We start from the raw sequence: 20,804 nt of genomic DNA, 5'->3' as shown, positions 1-20,804 counted from the left end.
AAAGTGCTACAGTGTGACTATTTTTTAACAATAGTTACTTCTTTTTTCAGTCTCTTGGTAGTTTTATTAAAATTTTCACGCAAGTAGATGTGAACTTCTGTCTCTTGATGACTAGTTCTCCAAATGTTTTATTCTATACTGCTATAGGTGTTTCTTTTCTGCTGCTGACTACAAATTAAGTAGAGCATCTTCTGTATCACCTGAGGAATTGCATTAATAGCAATGTCAACTTCTGGAATTTCAAAATACTATTTTTTGCCATTGTGACCGGAGTGAGAGTAGAAAAATTTTTATATAAAATGTTCTAATAAGTTTTTGTTTCCCTGATAGAAGCCCACTGAGCAACAACCAGACAAAATATATATACATATATAGGAAAATGTAGCAGGAAAAATTTGCTGATTAACTCTCAGTTTCTTTGTGTATCTTTTTTAAGAATCAGAGCAATGGTTAATTCAACCTTACCTGAATATGAGAATCATGTGAGGAGCTTTTTAAAAATCCTTATGTCTGAGATCCACCCCAGACCAATGCAATCTGTATCACTGTGTTTTGGGCCCAGGCATCAGTGTATTTTAAAAATCACTCAGGTGATCGTAAGATGGATCCAGGTTTGAGTACCTCTGGTTTAAAAACACAACTGTTTTGGTTAGACAAAGATAAAGCTCTTTTGCTAATTTTAAGTACTATATATAGCTAAGGGAAATGTTAATTATCAAATTTAATTTTGTATCATTTACAGATGGTCCTCAACTTACGATGGGTTAATTTAATGATTTTTTGACTTTATGGTGGTGCAAAAGAAATATATTTTCAATAGAAACTGTACTTTGAATTTTAGATTTTGATCTCTTTCCAGGCCAGCCATATGTAGTACATTACTCTCTCATGATGCCAGGTAGCAGCAGTAAGCTGTAGCTCTCAGTCAGCCATGGGATTGCAAGGGTTAACAACCCATGTACTTAGAACCATTCTCTACGCATACAACCATTCTCTTTTTCACTTTCGGTAAATATTCAATAAATTACATGAGATATTCAGTACTTTACTATAAAATTGTTTTTGCGTTTGATGATTTTGCCCAGTCATACGTTAATGTAAATGTTATGAGCACATCTTCATTAGGCTATGCTGTGCTATGATGTTGGCTAGGTTGGGTGTATTCAATGCGTTTGTTTGTTTGTTTTTTGCGGTTCGCGGGCCTCTCACTGTTGTGGCCTCTCCCGTTGCAGAGCACAGGCTCCGGACACGCAGGCTCAGCGGCCACGGCTCACGGGCCCAGCCGCTCCGTGGCATGTGGAATCTTCCCGCACCGGGGCACGAACCCGTGTCCCCTGCATCGGCAGGCAGACTCTCAACCACTGCGCCACCAGGGAAGCCCTTCAATGCGTTTTTGAGTTATGGTATTTTCAGCTTATGTTGGGTTTATTAGGACGTTACCCCATCGTAAGTTGAGGAAGATCTGTGCTCATATATTATGCACATGAATGCTAGTTCAATATTTATATTAGAAAAGTCTCTTCTTTAAAACAGTTGCAGCTAACACAACCCTATTACTACAGGGTTAAAACAGCCACTGCAAAGGTGCTTCTGACTGGGCACAGGAAAGATTTCTAGGCCACAAATATCCTTTGTGATAAGGGGAAAAAAGTCTCTGCTAGGGAGTCTAGATTTTGATGGAAACTTTTGAAATCACTCAGTTAAGAGAAGTAAAAGATGACTTTTCCAGTTAAGAGAAGTAAAAGATGACTTTTCCATGGTCCCGTGTAACATGAAGATTAAAGGCATTGGTAGCCTCTCTCAAGTTGTCAAAGCTCTCAGTTTTCCCTGGAAACCCGATGTCCTCACTGAAACAGGGACCCATGGCACTGTTTACTTTGGCAGATAAAGAACAAGATTATTGGGCTTCCCTTGTGGCGCAGTGGTTGAGAGTCCGCCTGCCGATGCAGGGGACGCAGGTTCGTGCCCCGGTCCGGGAAGATCCCACATGCCACGGAGCGGCTGGGCGTGTGAGCCATGGCTGCTGGGCCTGCGCGTCCGGAGCCTGCGCTCCGCAATGGGAGAGGCCACAACAGTGAGAGGCGTGCTGAACCCAAACCAATAAAAAAAAAAAAAAAAAGGACAAGATTATTAATCTACAGTCAGTTCTTTAAAAACTTGTTATTTTTAAAAATGACAAATTAATTTTATAAGTCTGATAGTCTTGTTGTTAACCATTGGAATAGAATAATCTCACAGTGGCTATGACTGTTATTTGGGTGTTAAAACTACTGGCTGCCACCATCATGTGTCCCCAGGGTGAGACACTGGGGACTTGCCTTTCCAAAAGTCTCTTCAGGATCAGTAGATGGGTCCGATCCAGGCTCCTCTCAAATTACTGCCTCTGCCCTTGGTCTCAGAGCATGTGAAGATTTTGCTTTTGCCCTTTAAGAGCAGCGTCTGTGTTTCCTAAAGCCCTTCTGTTCTCCTGAATGCCAGTCCCTCTAGCCTTCAAAGCCAGATGTTCGGCTTTCTGCTGCAGGGCTCTCGGGCTGGGGAGCTTGTTGTGGGACCCCTCACTCCTTGGGAGGAACCTCTGCAATTGTGATTGCCTTCCAGTTTGTTGTTCTTGACTATACCACATTTCCATCCCTCCCACAGTTTTGTGGTTCCTTCTTTATATCTTTAGTTGTAGAAGATCTTTTCTGCTATTCTTCAGGTCATTCGCATTATAGTTGCTCTGTAAATAGTTGTAATTTTGCTGTGCCCATGGGAGGCGATGAGCTCAGAATCTTTCTCTCCACTATCTTGACCCCTCCTGTTATATTTCTTGTATACATAGAAGATATATCCTTCATCTGTTAATTTAAGTCGGTAAAAAAGCAAGAGAATATTTCCATGTACTAGAAAAATAAGTGATAAAATTCTCTGGACTAACTTAACAAAAGTCATGGACTCCAAAGAAGAAGACTTGGCTGTAATGGAAAATTCTATTCGTTCTTTTTCTAATATAAAGAGACCAGATTTATGTCATATACAAGAATTTGGATCAGTACCTTAATCTCTTATCTGTGTGATTTTTGAATAAATAATGACTTCTTTAACCTTGATTTTATGTTTTAAATGGGGAGAAAGTTTGATGAAGTCATAAGGTAATTTTGAGTTTTCTTTCTATTTTTTTTTTTTTTTTTTTTTGTGGTACGTGGGCCTCTTACTGTTGTGGCCTCTCCCGTTGTGGAGCACAGGCTCCGGACGCACAGGCTCAGCGGCCATGGCTCACGGGCCCAGCCGCTCCGCGGCATGTGGGATCCTCCCGGACTGGGGCACGAACCCGTGTCCCCTGCATCGGCAGGCAGACTCTCAGCCACTGCGCCACCAGGGAAGCCCAATTTTGAGTTTTAAATGACATAAGAAGATCAAACACTTTGCAATCTCCAAAACACTCTACACACGCAAACTTTAATTCATAGTGTTAACAGTACTCAATGCATAAATCGAGTATAGATTCTAAGAGAATTATTATGAGGAGTTCCACACAGGGCAAATTGCTGTCTGCTGTAGTTGAAGGCGGCCCTGAGAAGTTTTGCAGACAAGGTGGCAGGTAAACTATGGCATATATTATGCTTGAACTTCATTTGACATTGAAGGGAATGCTGGGCAAAAAGAACATAATGAGAAAAGGAAGGACTCTGGAATCATGAGATACCGTGGGAATTGGATGTCTATATATTGAATTGTAAATATGGAAGGCACAGAAAATAAATATCTGTAGGTACGTTTGGATCACATTTTGAGACATCTATGATGCCAATTGTGCTTCAATTCAAAGACAAAAGGAAATATTGAATGATGATGATGTGTTTGAAGTCTGTTTAGGATGGAACAAAGGAACAGGCATCTACTGGGCACTAGACACTTTGCTAGACACAGTATTTCAAGGTCTGTATCATTATTCCAGTTTCAAGTATTAGAAAACTGAGCCACAGAGAGGTTAAATATATGCCCAGGGACATTCAGCCAAGAGTTCTGGAGCCAAGACTCAGATCCAAATTTATCTGGCTTTACATCTTTCCATTACTCCATGGGGCCTTTTCAATTAATCTGACAAACACATGTTGAGTTTTTTGGAATAAAGAAGCAAAGAGGCAGTAAAATCACAAGGGAAGCTTATTCAAGACGCAACAGACACCTAAAGAGATAGGAAGGAAACTAAAAGTGTTCTGTTTTTTTATGTAGATTTTTTGGGACCCATTAGCTTGATTCTTCTATTTTCTAATCATTGCCAAATACACTTTTCAATTTATTTTTATGTCAGAATTATATGAAAGGATTTAAATTTTCCTTGAAAATCATGTACACATTCAGAATATTCCTAACTGAACATTTCTGAAACGTAGCTACTTTAACTCTCATGGCATTGGATATTATGTGACTCAGCCAGACATGAGAGGATTCACAGGGAGCGAGTACTTCAGAGGACCTCTGGGACGACTCATGCACTAGAGCAGGTGCTAGAACGACAAGCCAGAATCTCCCCTCTCAATCCCCAGGTAGATTTCCTCCATTTCAGCATATATCAAAAGTGTTTGCTCAACAGAATTACTCCTGCTTTTGGGCTTACTACCACCTTACTTTTTAGATGATGCTGAGAGTGATGGAAAAGACAACCTAAAATGACCCTGTTCTCTTTGTTGTGGTTAATAACATTAAGTTACTTCCTCGTAAGATGGTTATGCTAGTCAGAAGGCAGCCATTGGTATCCAGTGTTCTTCTCTAAGTTTTCTGCCCTAGTAGCCAAGGCAAGCATTGTTGACTCTGGAATTAGCCCTCTATTTCAGAATTGCCTCATCATGATCCTCCTTTGCTTTCTAGGAGACCCAATAGTTTGTGCTGAGCATCTGTCCTAATCCCTTATCCCAAGGGTTAAAGCAGCTATTTTAACCTGGCTGCCTGGCATTTCAGTTGCCAATCTTTTTTGGAAGCCGGACCTTTGTCCCATTACAAATACGTATTAGCAGTGAATTGATCTCCCAGTTCACAGCTGCCTGCCTGTCTGGCTTCGTGCTTGGATTTCTCAGCCCAGAATCTGTCTCTGTGCTCTCATACTTGAAGTTCCAATATTAGCTCAAATATGACTGGAACTATGTCTTTCACTCAACTACTGTCTATTCATCTAGGTGTCACTTCCTTGGTATGTCTTGTACTAGAGGGTAGGTTGGACATAGTTATGCATCCTTTCTTCTCTTTGCTGCCCCGGTGTACTTTTGCTTTTGTTTTTTGGCCAAGCCATGTGGTTTGTGGGACCTTAGTTCCCGTACCAAAGATCAAATCCATGCCCCTTGCAGTGGAAGCACAATGTTCCACCCACTGGGCTGCTGGGAATTCCCGCCCAATGTTTTGCACAGGCAGTTGATTATAATCAAAAGTTAGGAATGTTTATGTTGATAGGTAATAGGAACAAATCCAGAAAAGCAACTGAGTTACAAAATAAGTAAGTGGGTGTTCCTATAAAGATACTAGAACACAGCAGTAGGTATTTCACAATCCAGTGCAGTTTGGGAATCCAAACAGATATGTAGACAGTTTACATAAGGGAATTCTGTTTAAATAATACAGGGCTAAGGCAAGATATCTGGAACCCTCTGATATTCCATGTACAATCTCCATCTATAGAAGATTGGCTGGAAAAGTCAAGACTTTAGTCTCAGGGAGGTTGGACCCAAAAAGTTTACTGGGACATGAATAGAAGAGCAAGATAAGGCTCCAGGTTCTAAACTAGATTGTGAAGTGGGAATTGGATTGTGGGTAAACTTCAGATGTCAAGATGTTAAAAATGGAACTTGAGAATTGGAAAAGGAGCAAGTTGAGTTGATGGTGATTCATCTGAATATGAATCAGAGCTTCTTAAATTGTCCCAGACCAAGATCATCACTGAGCCTCAGCTCATGGAAAATGCAGTCACAGAAATAGAAATTTTGGCTCTTAATTCATTAATTTATTCCTAGCGGTCTCCCACTAAGAATATTCCAGTGTAAACTATGACCAGTAAACTGTTAAAAAGTGACGTGAATAATTTTGAAGGCTGTTGCTTTCTCCAGGGCATTTATAAATGATTACTGATTGTGTATTCCTATGCATATGTGAAATGAAAAGCCCATCTTCAGGTGGTATCTGTGAAGTTCTGTGGAAGTCCTGTGTATAAGAAACCAAATTTTTCTTCTTCCCCTTCAGTTTTATCATGGAGCCAAGCTATGGTTAAAATAGTCTATTGGGATATATTATTCCAGAATTTACACATCTATATATGTATGTCTCTGTAGGTACGTACAGAAGGGTCTGAATCTACATCTATAAACAAGAGGAAGTAAAAGGTGTTTTGCTAACTTAGAATAGTGCTTTATCATCCCCAGAGAAGGATTTGGGAGTAAGGAGTCAGCTTCATGTCTCTTTTTAATACAGCACCTGGTCTCTGAAGTCGTATAAGTTTCTGCCAAGGTGCACATCAAAGCAATTACTGTAATTTGTTGTATTTTAGGAATAGCTGTGATTATTTCAATCCCAATATTTATTGCAATTCTATTGTTTCAGCTTTGTAATAAATTGAATGCTGTGCAAAAATGAAAATGTGCATTGTCTTCCATAGGGAAACCTTCAATTTAGCAAGGGACACAGAATAACAAATAAACCTTGATCACAGTATTGAAAGTGCTGGCAAGATATGTAATGAAAAATATTTATATATAGGAATCTGTACGGGCTTCAAGCACGTTATAGTGTGCGCACACACACACACACACACACAGACGCACACACACCCAGAGAATCTCAACAAAAAGACAAACAACCCAGTTAAAAAATGGTCCAATGGCCAATAAGCACGTGAAGAAGTGTTCAAGATCATTAGTCATTAGTAAATGACTACTCAAGTGCAAATCAAAACCATTTTATATCCATAGGATGGCTTTAATTAAAAAACTAAAAAATAACAAGTATTGGCAAAGATACAGAAAAACTGGAACCCTCAGACGTTGCTGATAGTAATGTAAAATAGTACAGCCCTGTGAAAATCTGTTTGGCAGTTCCTCAAAACGTTAAACATAGAAATACCATATGACCCAGCAATTCTCCTCTTAGGCATATACCCAAGAGAACTGAAGCACATATTTGAACAAAAACATGTATACGCTAATGTTCATAGCATCATTATTCATGGAAACAACTCAAATGCACATCAGCTGGTGAATGAATAAGCAAAATGTGGTATATTCATAAAATGGAATATTTTTTACCTGTAAAGAGGAATGAACTACTGACACATGCTACAACATACATTAAGTTTATGCTAAGTGAAAGAAGTCAAACACAAAGACAATACATTATATAATTCCATTTGTATGAAAAGTCCAGGGTTTTGGGGTTTCTTTTGGGGATGAAGAAAATGTTCTGGAAACAGATAGTGGTGATGGTTGCACAGCATTGTGAATATACTAATGAACCACTGAATTGTATACTTCAAAATGGTTATTAAAGTGGTAAATTTATGTTGTGTGAATTTTATCACAATAAAAAAATACAGTCACATACATACAAAACTAAACAGAATTTACGGTATAAAGAAACAAATTTATAAATACAAATGAAAGTATAATTTATAAAATACAGGCATGATGCATTTGATGGGCATCTAAGAGTGAATTTTTAGAGTGTTTCAAAAGCTCATTTGTAAATTAGTGTTTTGGGAACTGGAACTTGTTTTATGATGATTCAGAAATCACTGGGTCTTAGGAGGTAGTCAGGAAAGATTATATTCAAATGCTAGGAAATAATATCCATGCCCTGTTTCCTAATAGGAAACTAAAAATCTTTTATTTCCCACATTTTAATTTCAAGCTTTTTTTATCACTGTTATTTAAACTGATTGAGTATTTAAATGACAGCAGTATTTGTTAGGTGTTGTTTCCCTCTCATTTAAATATATAATTCTGAGATTTCTTAGTGAAAATTATATCTTGATAACTATGAGAACATTATGTTAGTAGATTGAATACATATATTTTATTATATTTATATATAATTTTTAAGTCTCATAATATTTGTGTTCTTCCATGACATTATTTCATGCATTAATTCAAGATTCTTTTGTTACCATCTTAATATGATGAAACTCCTGAAAATTATAAAGATTTTGACAAAACATAATTTAAAATACTTTTCATAACATATCTAAACTTTTTTCTTAATTGATATAAAATAAGTTGAACTTTATGTATGTTTAGAAAATTCTTTCTGAAAATGCCTGCAAAATACTAAGATCTATAGTTTGCCTCTGAATGGATTCTATTTTTCTTATTTATTCAGCAGGGCTATTATTAGTTAATAGACTGATTCTTGAAAAATGCACTGTGTATTGTTAAGTTTAACAAAGAATACCTATTTTTTTTAAAAAACTAAGACTATTTCATTAATTTAGAAGTTATGTTATCAAAAGAAACAGGGAAGAAGCGTACTACCTATTCATTTATTTGCACATTAGTTTGTATAATACATAGGCAGTGTCCCCATTCTTGGTCAAAACATACTTTTTCCTGTTTGTTTGGGTTTTTTTTGGTCCTGCAGTGCAGTTTGCGGGATTTTAGTTCCCTGATCAGGGATTGAACCTGGCCCCGGGCCGTGAAAGCACCGAGTGCTAACCACTGGACTGCCAGGGAGTTCCCCTGTTTCTGTTTTTGTGATTGCCTTTTCCAATTAGATAGCCCTTCAAAAATGGTAAAGAACATTTTGCATGTTTGTCTTAAAATTTAATATCTGGTGATATTTATTTATATTTTAAGAAGTCTTTGTTTCTGGACTGTATTATATAACCACAGTAGCATCTATAAATAATTTGTGTGTTTTCTATTTCTTACAGATTCTACAAAGAAATTAAAAGACGTTCTTGAAGAATTCCATGGTAATGGTGTGCTTGCAAAGTATAATCCTGAAGGGGTAAAACCTTTTTTCTTTATTTAAGTTTCATATAGATGTTTGGAGGAGAGATTTCTTAATAAAGAGTCCTTGGAAATAGATATTCATATACAAAATGAAATTCATAATGAAATGCTATTCTGGAAGATACATTAAATGGTGTACTACTTTTTTCACCCAAAAGCATTTTTCTAATGAAAAGAACATTTCTATATTGTGTGCTTGGAAGTGTATAGATTATTTATAATACATGCTAGGTTCTTTTCCTAAAAGTCAGGAAACAGTTTTAGATAGAACGGGAGAGAAAGTGTGTCTGACTCTCACTCTATGACCTACAGATGTTAACTCCAAATGAACATTGGCATGGGGCAGGCAGTATTCCCCTGACTGAAGAAAGATTCCGTGATGGATATAAGTGGTCTCTTACTTTAAAGAGCAGGCTTGGATACAAAGAGAGGAATTTTTTCTCCTTATCTTGTTTTAGCCTGTTACCAATAAGCTTATGAATGTCTCCCTATAAAAACTTTATGTCCTGTCAATTGCTTTGAAGCACCTTGCTTGAATGAATGTCTTTCCCTCCCTAATTATTTGTTAATAACCTTGTCTTTAAGACAAGGTTAGCTGAGAAATGTTACATGTTAAACGTTTGATCATCATTGCTGTAAGTTCTTTTGCAGCTTCACCAAGTGACAGTTGGGTTGTATGGGAGCTAAAAGAAACTGCCCTTTGTAGAAGACTCTTTTGCCTGGATGTATTATCTAGCCATTCATTAGACAGATTTGTTTGCTGATGAAAACGTGATCTGTTTTTTGTTTTCATTACCATTGTGGTTTTGAATGTTTACAAAAGCACAGTTCTTGGCTATCCTTAATATTTAACTTTTCTGGGATTCATAGAACTAATATTTTAGTCAAAACCGAATCTCTAAATTCTGACCTCAAAATGTTCATATTGTTTTATAATTTCCTTTTAGTATTTCCAGTACTTACTATTCTTACTCCAATATTTACTATTTTTCCTTCCATAGTTTTATTCTGTCTACATTCTGATACATAATTATACTTTTTAAAGCTCTTTAACCTAAGATTTATTTTCTTTTTAAAAAATAAAGTTAATGTTTAGTGCCTACAAATGATGCAGAAAATAGACAATTTAAAGCTACTCCCATTTGCCTATATCATGAGGGAAAAAAGCAGGCATCTGGCCTACATTTTCCTCACATTTCATTTTCCTAGATGCTTTAGAGTGAGAGAAAGAATGTTGGCAGATAAATTGGTAGAACTGAAAATCTCCAAGACCAAGAAAGCAGGGTTGGAAAGGTAAAGATGACAGCTTTACTGAATTGCTGTAAGACCCCCAAAATTCATTAATATTTACATTTCCCAATCATAGTTGAAAACATGCATGTTATCTAATCTACATACAGAGAGAAAAACAGTTTTTTCCCCCTAAAGATAGCTGTCGGCTATAAATTCAGTTGGAATGTGATCTTGTTTGCTTCAATTATTTCTTATTTAAAGGACTCTCAAGACTTAGTCTTACTGATATTATATGTTTCATGGGGATTATCAGTCACCATGTACTGGATTTATTGAGGTAATTACTAGATTCACTGTTAGACACACCTATGATGTCAGCCTTTTCAATAATGTAATACCTCTCCGTAAGTGCACAGGTCTGCTCTTGAAGTGCATTATTAAAATAATGAACAGTTGAGAAACAAAAAAGTTAGATCTCATTAAGACCCAAAAGTATTTCTAATTTAGGGGTGAAATCACTCTCAGATTTTAAAGCTGATAGGTATTTTCCCATCAGGAGAAAAATTTTAAGTTTTTATGAGTCTTTTAAACACTAGTATGTATTTTACAAAAGCCAATAGGAAATATTTAGGAATATTCAGTGTTTAGAAATAAATCTTTAAAGCCTAGAGATTCTGTTCAGTACATGCCTTCATCACGTTTATAAAAGGTTACTTTAATAGTAGGAAATAATTCATACTGTCAACTCACATGTGCAGTTACCACTCTCTATTGACTGGTCAAGTTGAGCCCAAAGTAGGCATAGATGAGTGACTACCTAACTGATGTTCAGTTGTACAAGAAAAGTGATTAATCTAGTCTTGCTTTGGAGTAAATGACTAATACTTTGTTTTCTAAAATGGAGGTGGCTTGTATCATCCATATAAAATGTATTTACGAAGAGAAAACAACCTAAATATCTTTTAAAATTGCTTCTCCCCTTTACAAAGTAAAGCTGCTTAAATAGTAGATGCATTATTTTTCTTATGATTCACTTGAACTACTGAATTATAAAAGCTCTGTGTATAAAAGCTTAATCCAATGAAAATGTGACCTGTTTAAGTCTATTTGAATAGAGGAGAAATACTGTGTAATATATGGATGACTCATTTATTTTTAATTCCTATGAGGAAATAAATGACAGACTCATAAAATATAAATTTAAACAATGGCTTTAAAGATTCTTTAAGAATAAAAACTTGAGAAAGGTGTTGAGATAACCAAACAAATATGATTATAAAGTTTTTAAGTAAAGAAACTCATCTTGAGAAAAGTAAAATGGGGCTTCCCTGGTGGCGCAGTGGTTAAGAGTCCGCCTGCCGATGCAGGGGACACGGGTTCGTGCCCCGGTCCGGGAAGATCCCACATGCCGTGGAGCGGCTGGGCCCGTGAGCCATGGCCGCTGAGCCTGCGTGTCCAGAGCCTGTGCTCCACGACGGCAGGGGCCACAGCAGTGAGAGGCCCGCGTACGGCAAAAAAAAAAAAAAAAAAATGTAAAATGACTTTCCCAAGATTAACCATCTAGGTTTGTGACAATAACTGTAGTTAAAATCTGGTTGTCTGGGATCCCAGTCTAAGACATTTCCTCTTCACTTAATTGGCTAGGCCATTAGAATGAGAGGGAAGACCTGAGGAGATGAGAAGGATAAGGGGAAGGGAAAGGTATTTCACATGCACTGAATGACATTGCATGTCATTGCAAGCATTACATTGCTTCTGTAATGAGCATAGCATTGTTCCATTGCACATAATTATTACTGACTCATGCCCAACAAGGTAAGAGATGCCTATTAGTTTCCACCTAATCTTCTGTGGACAATATAAAGAGTATGATTACAGGTAGATTGTAGTGGCCATCCAGTCCTTGTGAGAAGGTTCATAGTAAACCATACTCAGAACATCTCAGATGTAACTGATTCATGAGAGTCGTCGAATTTTATACTATGAGAAAGAATCAGTTTGGCATTGCATATATAAATATTTTTTCCCTGGATTCCAAATTCCGCACCAAATTATTTCATTGACATCTAAATAGATGGGAAGAAATTAAGCAGTGGCTTATGTATAGAAAGGTATTTGTCTTTAAAGGGGTGGAGAGAGGCTGGGTATGTTATTCTAATAGAAGGAAATAGGAGTGGGGAATAGTATAATCGAATTTATCTATATATATATACTGTTATATTTTCACATTCTTCTCTGGAAGGTTTTAATTATACTGTATGTGTTATTCATTAGATTTATCTCATGTCAATTAGAACTGTTTGCTTATTACATTCTAAGATTGATTGATTCAGTGATTCTCACATTTTAGCTGGCATCAGAATCACCTGGGGGGTCTTCTTAAAACAGAGGTTGTTGCCTCCTCCCCTTAGTTTCTGGAATGGGGCTCAGAATTCTCTGTTTTTATCAGTTTCCCAGCTGATGCTGAAGCTGCTATTTTCGAACCACATTTTTAGACCCATGGATCTAGGGTCTGCTTTAAAATCAATCTGTAAACTTGACTTTTTAGTTAAATTATCAGCAATATGAGATGATAAGTATAAATTATCTTACCTTAACGCACGTATTCTTTCTTTCCTTGCATGCGCAGAAACAAGACATTCTTAAACAAGTAAGACATTTTCTTTTCTATTAAAATCTGTCTTTTCTTTCTTTATTCTGATGTGAGCTATGAATTTCTTATCCGTATCACTGAGCTATACTTCTGTGCCAATAAGATTCGTATAATATACAATATTAACTGTAATACTTATAAAGTTGTAAGTGACAGATACTTGTTTAAATTAAAGACTCAAATGGAGGAGCTGATACCTCAGTAGAATCAAAAAGGGTCCAGAGTGCCGGCTTCAGTTTTGGAGACTCTTGAACTTAATTTTCTAATTTCACCGAAATAGAATCAGGCTCTGGTAAAATGATCTATTTAATGAAAGTCTTAACTTATTATTTTACAGTGGGAGATTTAATAATTGCTTTTAAGTGAGATGGATAAGGACTTTTTAATTGGTCTACAGTGCTGTTGGAATCTGTGAAGAAAATATGAGTGAAAAGCGCTTGACTTTAGCCCTCCTGGGAAAAAGAGCAATCCATCTGTTGTTTCAACCAGTCTCTCCTAGTAAAGTCCATTTTGTCAAGGAAGTTTTAGGTCCGTAGTTCTGTTGGATCCCTAGAATTACAACACATTTTTGAGTTCTCTAAATGGAGATGTTTATATCCTGCTGGGAATATATCTTACTAAAATGCACGAGCTGCCTAAAACCATAACATTGTCTCCCTTGGACAATACTGGCTATGTACTAGTTGCTTCTTGTTCACAAGTTTCCCTGTTGTTTCAATGACAACAAGCACTGCAGTTTCATCCCCAACATGTCCCAGTACAATTGATTACATCAGAATGATCTTGACTGACTTAGACACTGGTCCTACATACTACAGTCTCCTAGGATGAAGCACAACTGAAATGGCAACTCATTGACCGTGATGATTTTTACCAGCCCCTTTCACAGGATGGCCTTTCCCTGATCTCATCCCTGACCTCTGTGGAAACCTACTAGCTCCCCCAAAGACAGTCTACATGAGCTTGATGTTGTTAGGAGGCAACCCCTCAGAGTAAACAGTTGCTTTTATTAAGCAGGCCCTAGTTTTTAAAGGGCATTTGTTGAACACCTTACTCAACAAACACACCATTCTGCACAACCTTCATCCCTGCTCCAGGCTGTTTGAAAACTGGTGGCAAATGAGCGTCTTTTCGTGGGGTCAGTAGAATGAGCTTCTTCCTTCCTTTTCCTGGCCCAGCCTTTGTTCCATATGCAGTTGTTTAGTAGGGAAGCAATTTCAGTTGCAGAGTAGAAAGAATGCGGAAAGCTGAGGGTAGCCAAAAGGAAAAAGAATGAGGGCATGCATACTTATTACTCTGTGTGTGTTCTTTGTTTATCAGTGTTCTGTGAGTGTAGGGTTTTCTTTTTACATTTCCTGTCATTAGATGATTCTTGGCCTAAGGCTGAGTTAAATTTTCATAGCTCCCTGGGCGTACTCTATCTTTGTACTCAGTACTCTGTACTGGGTTTGTGTTATTCAGACAAGTGAGTTGCTTCAACCCCTTAATAAGAAACCTGGGATTTGAGAACCTACATTTTGTAGTGCTGCTGCCTAATGTATATTTTAACTGTCTTTAACAAGGGTATTGACACTATTATAATTATTAGCAATGATATAAACACCCTTGTATTGTAAGCTATAATTGTACTTCCAGAACCAAATTCAACCTTTACCATTAAAGAAAGCACCTGGAAAGTATAACAGAGAAAACGTGGTCTTAGGGGTCTTAGGTTTCCAACTGAACTGAGTTCAAATCCATATCTGCCACATATGAGCAGGTCTTGGACAAGTTACTTCATCTCTCCTAGCCTGAGTTTGTTCACCTATAAAATGAAGAGAGTATTGTCTCTACTGAGTTGTTAAAAGGGTTAAATTCTAAAGTATATGCAAAATACTTAAGTCTCTGTCTGCCAGGTGTTCCATTGATGTTTTGAGGCAGTGGCTGTGAATCACGCTGTAAGGAGCAACACGATTTCATATGAAAGTTCTGGAAAATTTATGAAAGGTGAAAGGGAGAATATCTGAGACACACCCCAACCAATCCTGTAACCTTGATTTTCTCAGAGCCTCACTTTCCTCATCTATAAAGTAGTAAATATAACGCTGTCACTCTGATGTCTTTCCCAACGCTAAATTAATTTCCTTCTACCGTGAGATATGAGTGGAGGACATGACATGGGATTTGCTTCCCCTATCAGGCCTGGTTGCAATCCAGAGCGCTGTCCTGGCAGTAGTTATGGTGTCTGTTGTATTTGCTCCACCTCTCACAACTGCATAAATGCCAGGACAATTAGTTAGCAAGGAATGGATGTAACATGTTAACCAGTATTTCTGCTTCTCTTCCCTATTACTATCAGCACAATTTCAGTCATCTTCCTGCTCCTATCAAAGCTACAACCAGAACAGTTTTGAAAACGTACCAGCAAATTGAAGAATAAAATGCCACTACAATTGTTATTAACCCTATTTTGCCTGTGCATTACTTATTGTTAAATACATAGTAACTTTTATTTCGCCATGTTGCTTCAGTTTTTATGCCTTGATACTCAGAGAATTGCTCTTGCATAGAATGGAACCACATCCAACAATTTGAGAAAATATTTGCATGGATACTTATGAGATTAATTAGTTATGTCATAATTAAACAAATCAAGTTGAATAACTTCTTGCAGGTTTCTTTTAATTGCACTGAGGATCAAATCTCAACATTTACAAAAAAAAACAAACTATTTTATATCTCTGAAAACATCTAGAATTTGAGAACGGACCATCTGCTATATCTATCCTAAATCGAAAACTTGGATTAATGATTTGACTGCTTCACGTGGCTAGGTGATATCTGTTACAGTTGATATGTCACAGTTGATCCATTTCTCCCTTAGTGTTCTGTAATAAATATACAGAAATTTAACAATAGGTAAATATTTAGGGTATATAAAATATAATTATACTAATTGCTTCCAATTGCTTTCTCTACAGATGAGTTTTAAAAACAAGGTTGAATAATTTAAAAAATAAACTAGTAACTCTCCTGAGTTTAATCATAACAGCTAACTTTGATATGCAATATTTAAACATTCTGTGTAGGTCGCTCTTTCATTTCTTTCATAACATTTATTAAATAATTTATATGAGTTAAAAATCAGGTTAGAGAAAAAGTGACGCTGGGATCTTCAGGTGATCTTTTTCACTTGTTCAGGGACAAGTAGAGCAAACTCTTTAGGTGCTTACTACAACTAAAACTTATCTTAAGGTTTGTATGTTGTTTCTGTTTGTGTGTTTTCATCAATAGGAATAGTTTTTTTGAACAGAAGTACATTTAAGGATATTAGGGGAAAATCAATCTAGAGATTTAGGTAGAAAGGCCTAGAGTGTCTAAGGATTTTAAGGGTTTTTTTAATAGGTAAAGGAAATCATGAATGATATTCCTAAGATCAACGAGTTAAATTTTCCACTTAGGAAAATACTTCTAAAGCCAATGTGAACAACAGGCTTAAGTTAAAGAGAAGACCAGGTATGAGTTATTGAAGCAGTCCAATCAAATGATAAAAACTGGGAGGGCATTTGGGATTGTAATAGAGGCCGGGGGCACAGTTAGAACACATTGCAGATATATGGTCAAAAGTAATAGGTTAAAAAAAAAAAAAAGTAATAGGTTACACTTAGTATGTCAAAAAGAGTTACAGTCAACTCAGTTTTCAAGATTGTGGAACTGAGTAGAGGTAGTTATGCCATTACTTTTTATTTTTATACTTTATTTTATTTCCCTTTTTTCTCTAATGGCTAGTTTATTGATACACTAGTCGATACATTTGACGGTGATAAACCAGTTGTACTAGGTATGAATATTGAAAAATCAAAATCTGTCTATAGAATTATACTTTGATTAACTATAACATAGTAGCCTTTGAAGTCAGAAATATTTAGGTCCTTGGCACTAACTAGGAGCTTTTGGCTTTGGGCAATTTGCTTGACTTTTCTGAGCCTCAGCTTTCTGTCTATAGAATAGGAGTGGTAGTAGCATTTACTTAAGGGGTTATCGTGAGGATTGAAGTATAGCATACACATAACATATTAATACTTAGTGCGGTTCCTGGAACACAATAACATTTAGAGAGTCTCCATTATATGCAACAAACATATTAAGCAAACACCTAATTTTATTTTTCCACTTATGGATAATAGAGTGTATCACTATCTATGAAGATTAAAAGGAGATATTGGAGGCTTTAAGAAAGAGTTTGGCATAAAAGCATGCACTGGTGACAGATAAATATACAGAAAGTGAGAAAAGCACTTGGAACAAAAATAATTGGGTTGCGTCCCAAATGCATTTATTGCATGTATGTTATATACTGGATATTGTATCTGGACCTGTGGGAGAAATAGAAATGGTTAAGATGATCTTTGCTATCAAAAAGTGTCAAACTATTAAATATATTTTCAAATTGCTGACAAAATGCTTCAACTCAGGGAATTCTTAAGCCCTGAATTCTTAAGTCTTTACCCAGTTGTAAAATGTCAATCCCTCACTCTCACGTGCTGGCTGAGTATTTCCTAGTCTGCCTTCTATACCTTCCCATCTTGATTTTTCTCCCAATAATAACCCTGGTATATTTGGGCCTTGATGGATTAGAAAGAATAGAATTTATAGGATAGTATATATTTGAAACCATTCCAAATTTTTGGTTATTTTGTTACCATTAGTTTTATTGATTTTATTTTATTTTAATCTACAACATTAAATATATAACCATATGCTATTATACTTTAAAATAATCTCATTTGAGATTTATTAAGTGAAACAGTATATTCCTGCTCAGAAGCTTTTTCTATTTATTCTATTTCACAAATTCTTACCATCCTACCTGAATCAGTTTTCTTTGTTGCTAGATTTCCTACAAAGAGGTAATTGAGTGAAATTGTGCTACTTTTTTCTTCTTTTTTTGCTATTCCAGTGTCCATACTTCAACTATATAAGGAGGACTTACAATGTAAAAGACACTATTTTAAGCACTATGTGATGCAGTGTTGTGTTGGATCTTATAGTCTAGCAGGGAAGAAGAGATACTTGTAATTCTGCCTGCACACATACCTTCATTAAGAGAACTCCCTTTGGAAATTTTCTTTCAAAATAAAGATGCAAGTAAGCAGTCATTAAAAACTGACATTGTTAATGAAAATTATATATGCATAGTTGTTCCCAAAATCTTTATTGAGTTTTTGAGGAGAAATAACTTTTAGAGCATATGGTGTGTGCCTCAGTAACAGCTCACAGCAGTTCTAGTGACAGCACTGAAACATAGGCAAGACAACGTCCTACTCTGTGAAAGTAGGACGGATTCCTGCTAAGTACAAAATGTAGTTGGATACAGACTCTTGATCACAAGATATACTGAAAATCACGATAAAAATAATCTGCTTAAAATTCTTCTAATCCATTATTTGTATTTCATAATTACTAAAATAACTTGGAGTAGCATTGTTTGTTATTCTTGCCATTTATCGTCTTACTGAAAAACATGTTTCTAATTTTCTCTTTACTGAGACTTAATAAATGTTAGTTTTAGGTAAAGACAAGTACAACTAATAAATTATGCGCCTCTGAGGTAGTAAAAATAATTTCATTTGCCAAAACTAAGCTTTAAAAATCCAATGTGAAATTCACACTTTCACTTTCACTCTTTATCTTTAACAGAAGTTTCTCCATGGCAGTTTTAGGAGACTATCAAGGAGCTCTCTGAAATTTGAAGTAATGAACAATAAATTGCAATACAAAATAAGCATAAACAATGAGACATTTAAAGTGCACAGTTTTCTTCTGAAAGTATTTTAATATAAAAAAATATGTATTTGAAATCTCAGGAAGTTAGCCATGCTACATATTAATTTATATACTTTGGTTCAGTGACCTTTACATCAATGTTCAATTTAATATAATTAGTTAATGATATAAATTAGACAGCAGAATTGAAATGGAAATGGTGAAAGAAAGCCTCTAATTTAAGTCACTGCCTACCTCATTTGATCAGAGTTCTTTTGCCCAGTAGCCAACAGTATTGTACACATAGCAGGTACTCAGTCCATACTTGCTGGTAAATGAATTAAAGTCATTTCTTTGTGAATGGTTTTAGCTAGTACCTTAATCTATAATAGTTCAACGATTCCTTTTTTCTTTTAAAGATCACTTATTAATCAGCTGTGTATACAAGTTTGTTAGAAAGTGTGAAAATTGGACAATCTTTTGTGTGATATAAAAGTTATAAGATCCTATTATATAAAATGATCCTATTATATAAAAGAGTCTTATGATCCTATTATGGTCATATGATCCTGTTAAAATGTGTTAGACCATGTGATCTCCTGCTGCAATCCCTCCAGTAACTGTTCATCTCTACCTTAAAACCATAATGCTTTATTGACTGTCTAGTACATGTTACAGGATCAGCCCCCATCCACACACCACCAAAGATCCTATCTCTCTAGTCCTCCCTCAGTCCTGCTCGGGACCCCTGCTTTTCCTCACTAGCTCCTACAGCAAATCCTCTACAACAGGACCATCTTAATACCTCAGGATATTCGCACCACCTGTTTGATCTGGAATGTTCTTTCTCCAAATATGTACGAAGCTCTCTCCCTCATCTCATTTAAATCTTTATTCAAAGAACCAATTCTCATTTCCTAGTCCTCAGATTTAAAACTGTAAGCACCCCTCCCCCATATATAAACATTTCCTTCTTTATTTTTTTAGGCAACATTTAATACCTTCAGACACTGTACTTTTATCCTGTTTATTTTGGATTTTTTCTTATTCCCTTCATTAGAAGATAAGCCTCCTGGTGGAAGGAGTTTTGCATATATCAGTAACATTTTTACCACACCACTGAGAACAGAGCCCAGTACAAAGTGGATGTATGCATGATGAACATTTGCTGAATATGAGAAAATCTTCATCCCAAGACTGCCAAAATAAATTAAAGTAATGATAGAATGACGACATTTATTTTCATTCACTTTGAATCTACTTGGATGAATACTGGAGTTATTTCTTTAGTATTAGCAGGGATTTAAACACCAAGAAACCAGATGGTCAGATATAGTAATGAAAGGCATATAGAAATGTGTTTTTGGGTTTGTGCCAACTTGGCAACAACATCTGAGCAGCTTCCCAAGTTTGTATTCTTTACAGATTCTCTGTGTTATCTCCCTAAATAGTCTGTGCCTGTTCCTTCAGGAAAAAAAAAATGAAAAAGCAGTTTTCAAAATTTTAAACATCATTTGATGTATCTGTCTTTGAGCTTACAGCCAGTTCGATTTTTGAACACTCATTCAATTGCCTGACCCTACTTTTTTCATTAGTGTTTCGATTGCTATGCATATAAATGATCTCATTCTATTTAAAGGTCACAGTCTTCAAAAACCAATGCTAATGCTGCTAGATGATAGCAGTAGAAAATAAGATACTTAAATTTCAAGATATTCTGCTAAATCATGAGATAAGGAAAATGTATAGATTGAGGACATTATCCACTTACAGAAATGTTTGGTACTTTGGACAGCATAGAATTTTAGAAAAGATTGGAAAATCTTTTGCTAATAAGAAAAAAATGGGTTAACCAGTAAAGGCATTGAAGATTAATTCCTCACTGAATCTGAAACACTGAAGCAGCTGCCTTTTGGCTCTGAAGAAGTTTGGGGTTTGCAGCATTTTAAGCTGTGTGTAATGACAGGAAATGTAAGAGAAAGAAAGTTTGCTGCCACCAGTAATGTAAAGAAGTTGGAGGAAAAAGTTGACATCATCAGTAAAACTTCAGTCATGAATAGGATGACATCATCTCATGGAAATCATTTAAGAACTAGGGAAATCTTTATTCTATTCTTATGTCTATGATAAGTTTTTATTTTTTTAAAAGTAAGATAATCTATTTTTAAAGACTTGCTTTCTGAAGGCAGTAATTTGCCAATGTT

At 36.0% G+C, this 20,804-nt stretch overlaps 1 protein-coding gene across 6 annotated transcripts in view; it reads left to right on the top strand.

Moving 5' to 3' along the window:
* The window catches only part of DGKB (diacylglycerol kinase beta), a 704,177-nt gene that overhangs the window by 143,366 nt on the left and 540,007 nt on the right, over positions 1-20,804 (top strand). For 3 of the 6 annotated variants that reach the window (XM_027102572.1, XM_027102574.1, XM_027102573.1), the window contains exons 2-3: positions 8,888-8,964; positions 12,832-12,852. In XM_027102572.1, the coding sequence (XP_026958373.1) occupies positions 8,888-8,964; positions 12,832-12,852 (98 nt within the window). The remainder of the gene's footprint in view (positions 1-8,887; positions 8,965-12,831; positions 12,853-20,804) is intronic. The other 3 variants (XM_027102569.1, XM_027102571.1, XM_027102570.1) reach the window with 1 other exon arrangement.

The sequence above is a fragment of the Aethalodelphis obliquidens genome, unplaced genomic scaffold (genome assembly GCF_003676395.1).
Source record: "Aethalodelphis obliquidens isolate GAN/ISIS:26980383/991018 unplaced genomic scaffold, ASM367639v1 scaffold5, whole genome shotgun sequence".
Classification (NCBI taxonomy): Eukaryota; Metazoa; Chordata; class Mammalia; order Artiodactyla; family Delphinidae; genus Aethalodelphis; species Aethalodelphis obliquidens.
The sequence above is the reverse complement of the archived record's forward strand: the minus strand, read 5'-3'. Positions and strand labels throughout refer to the sequence as shown.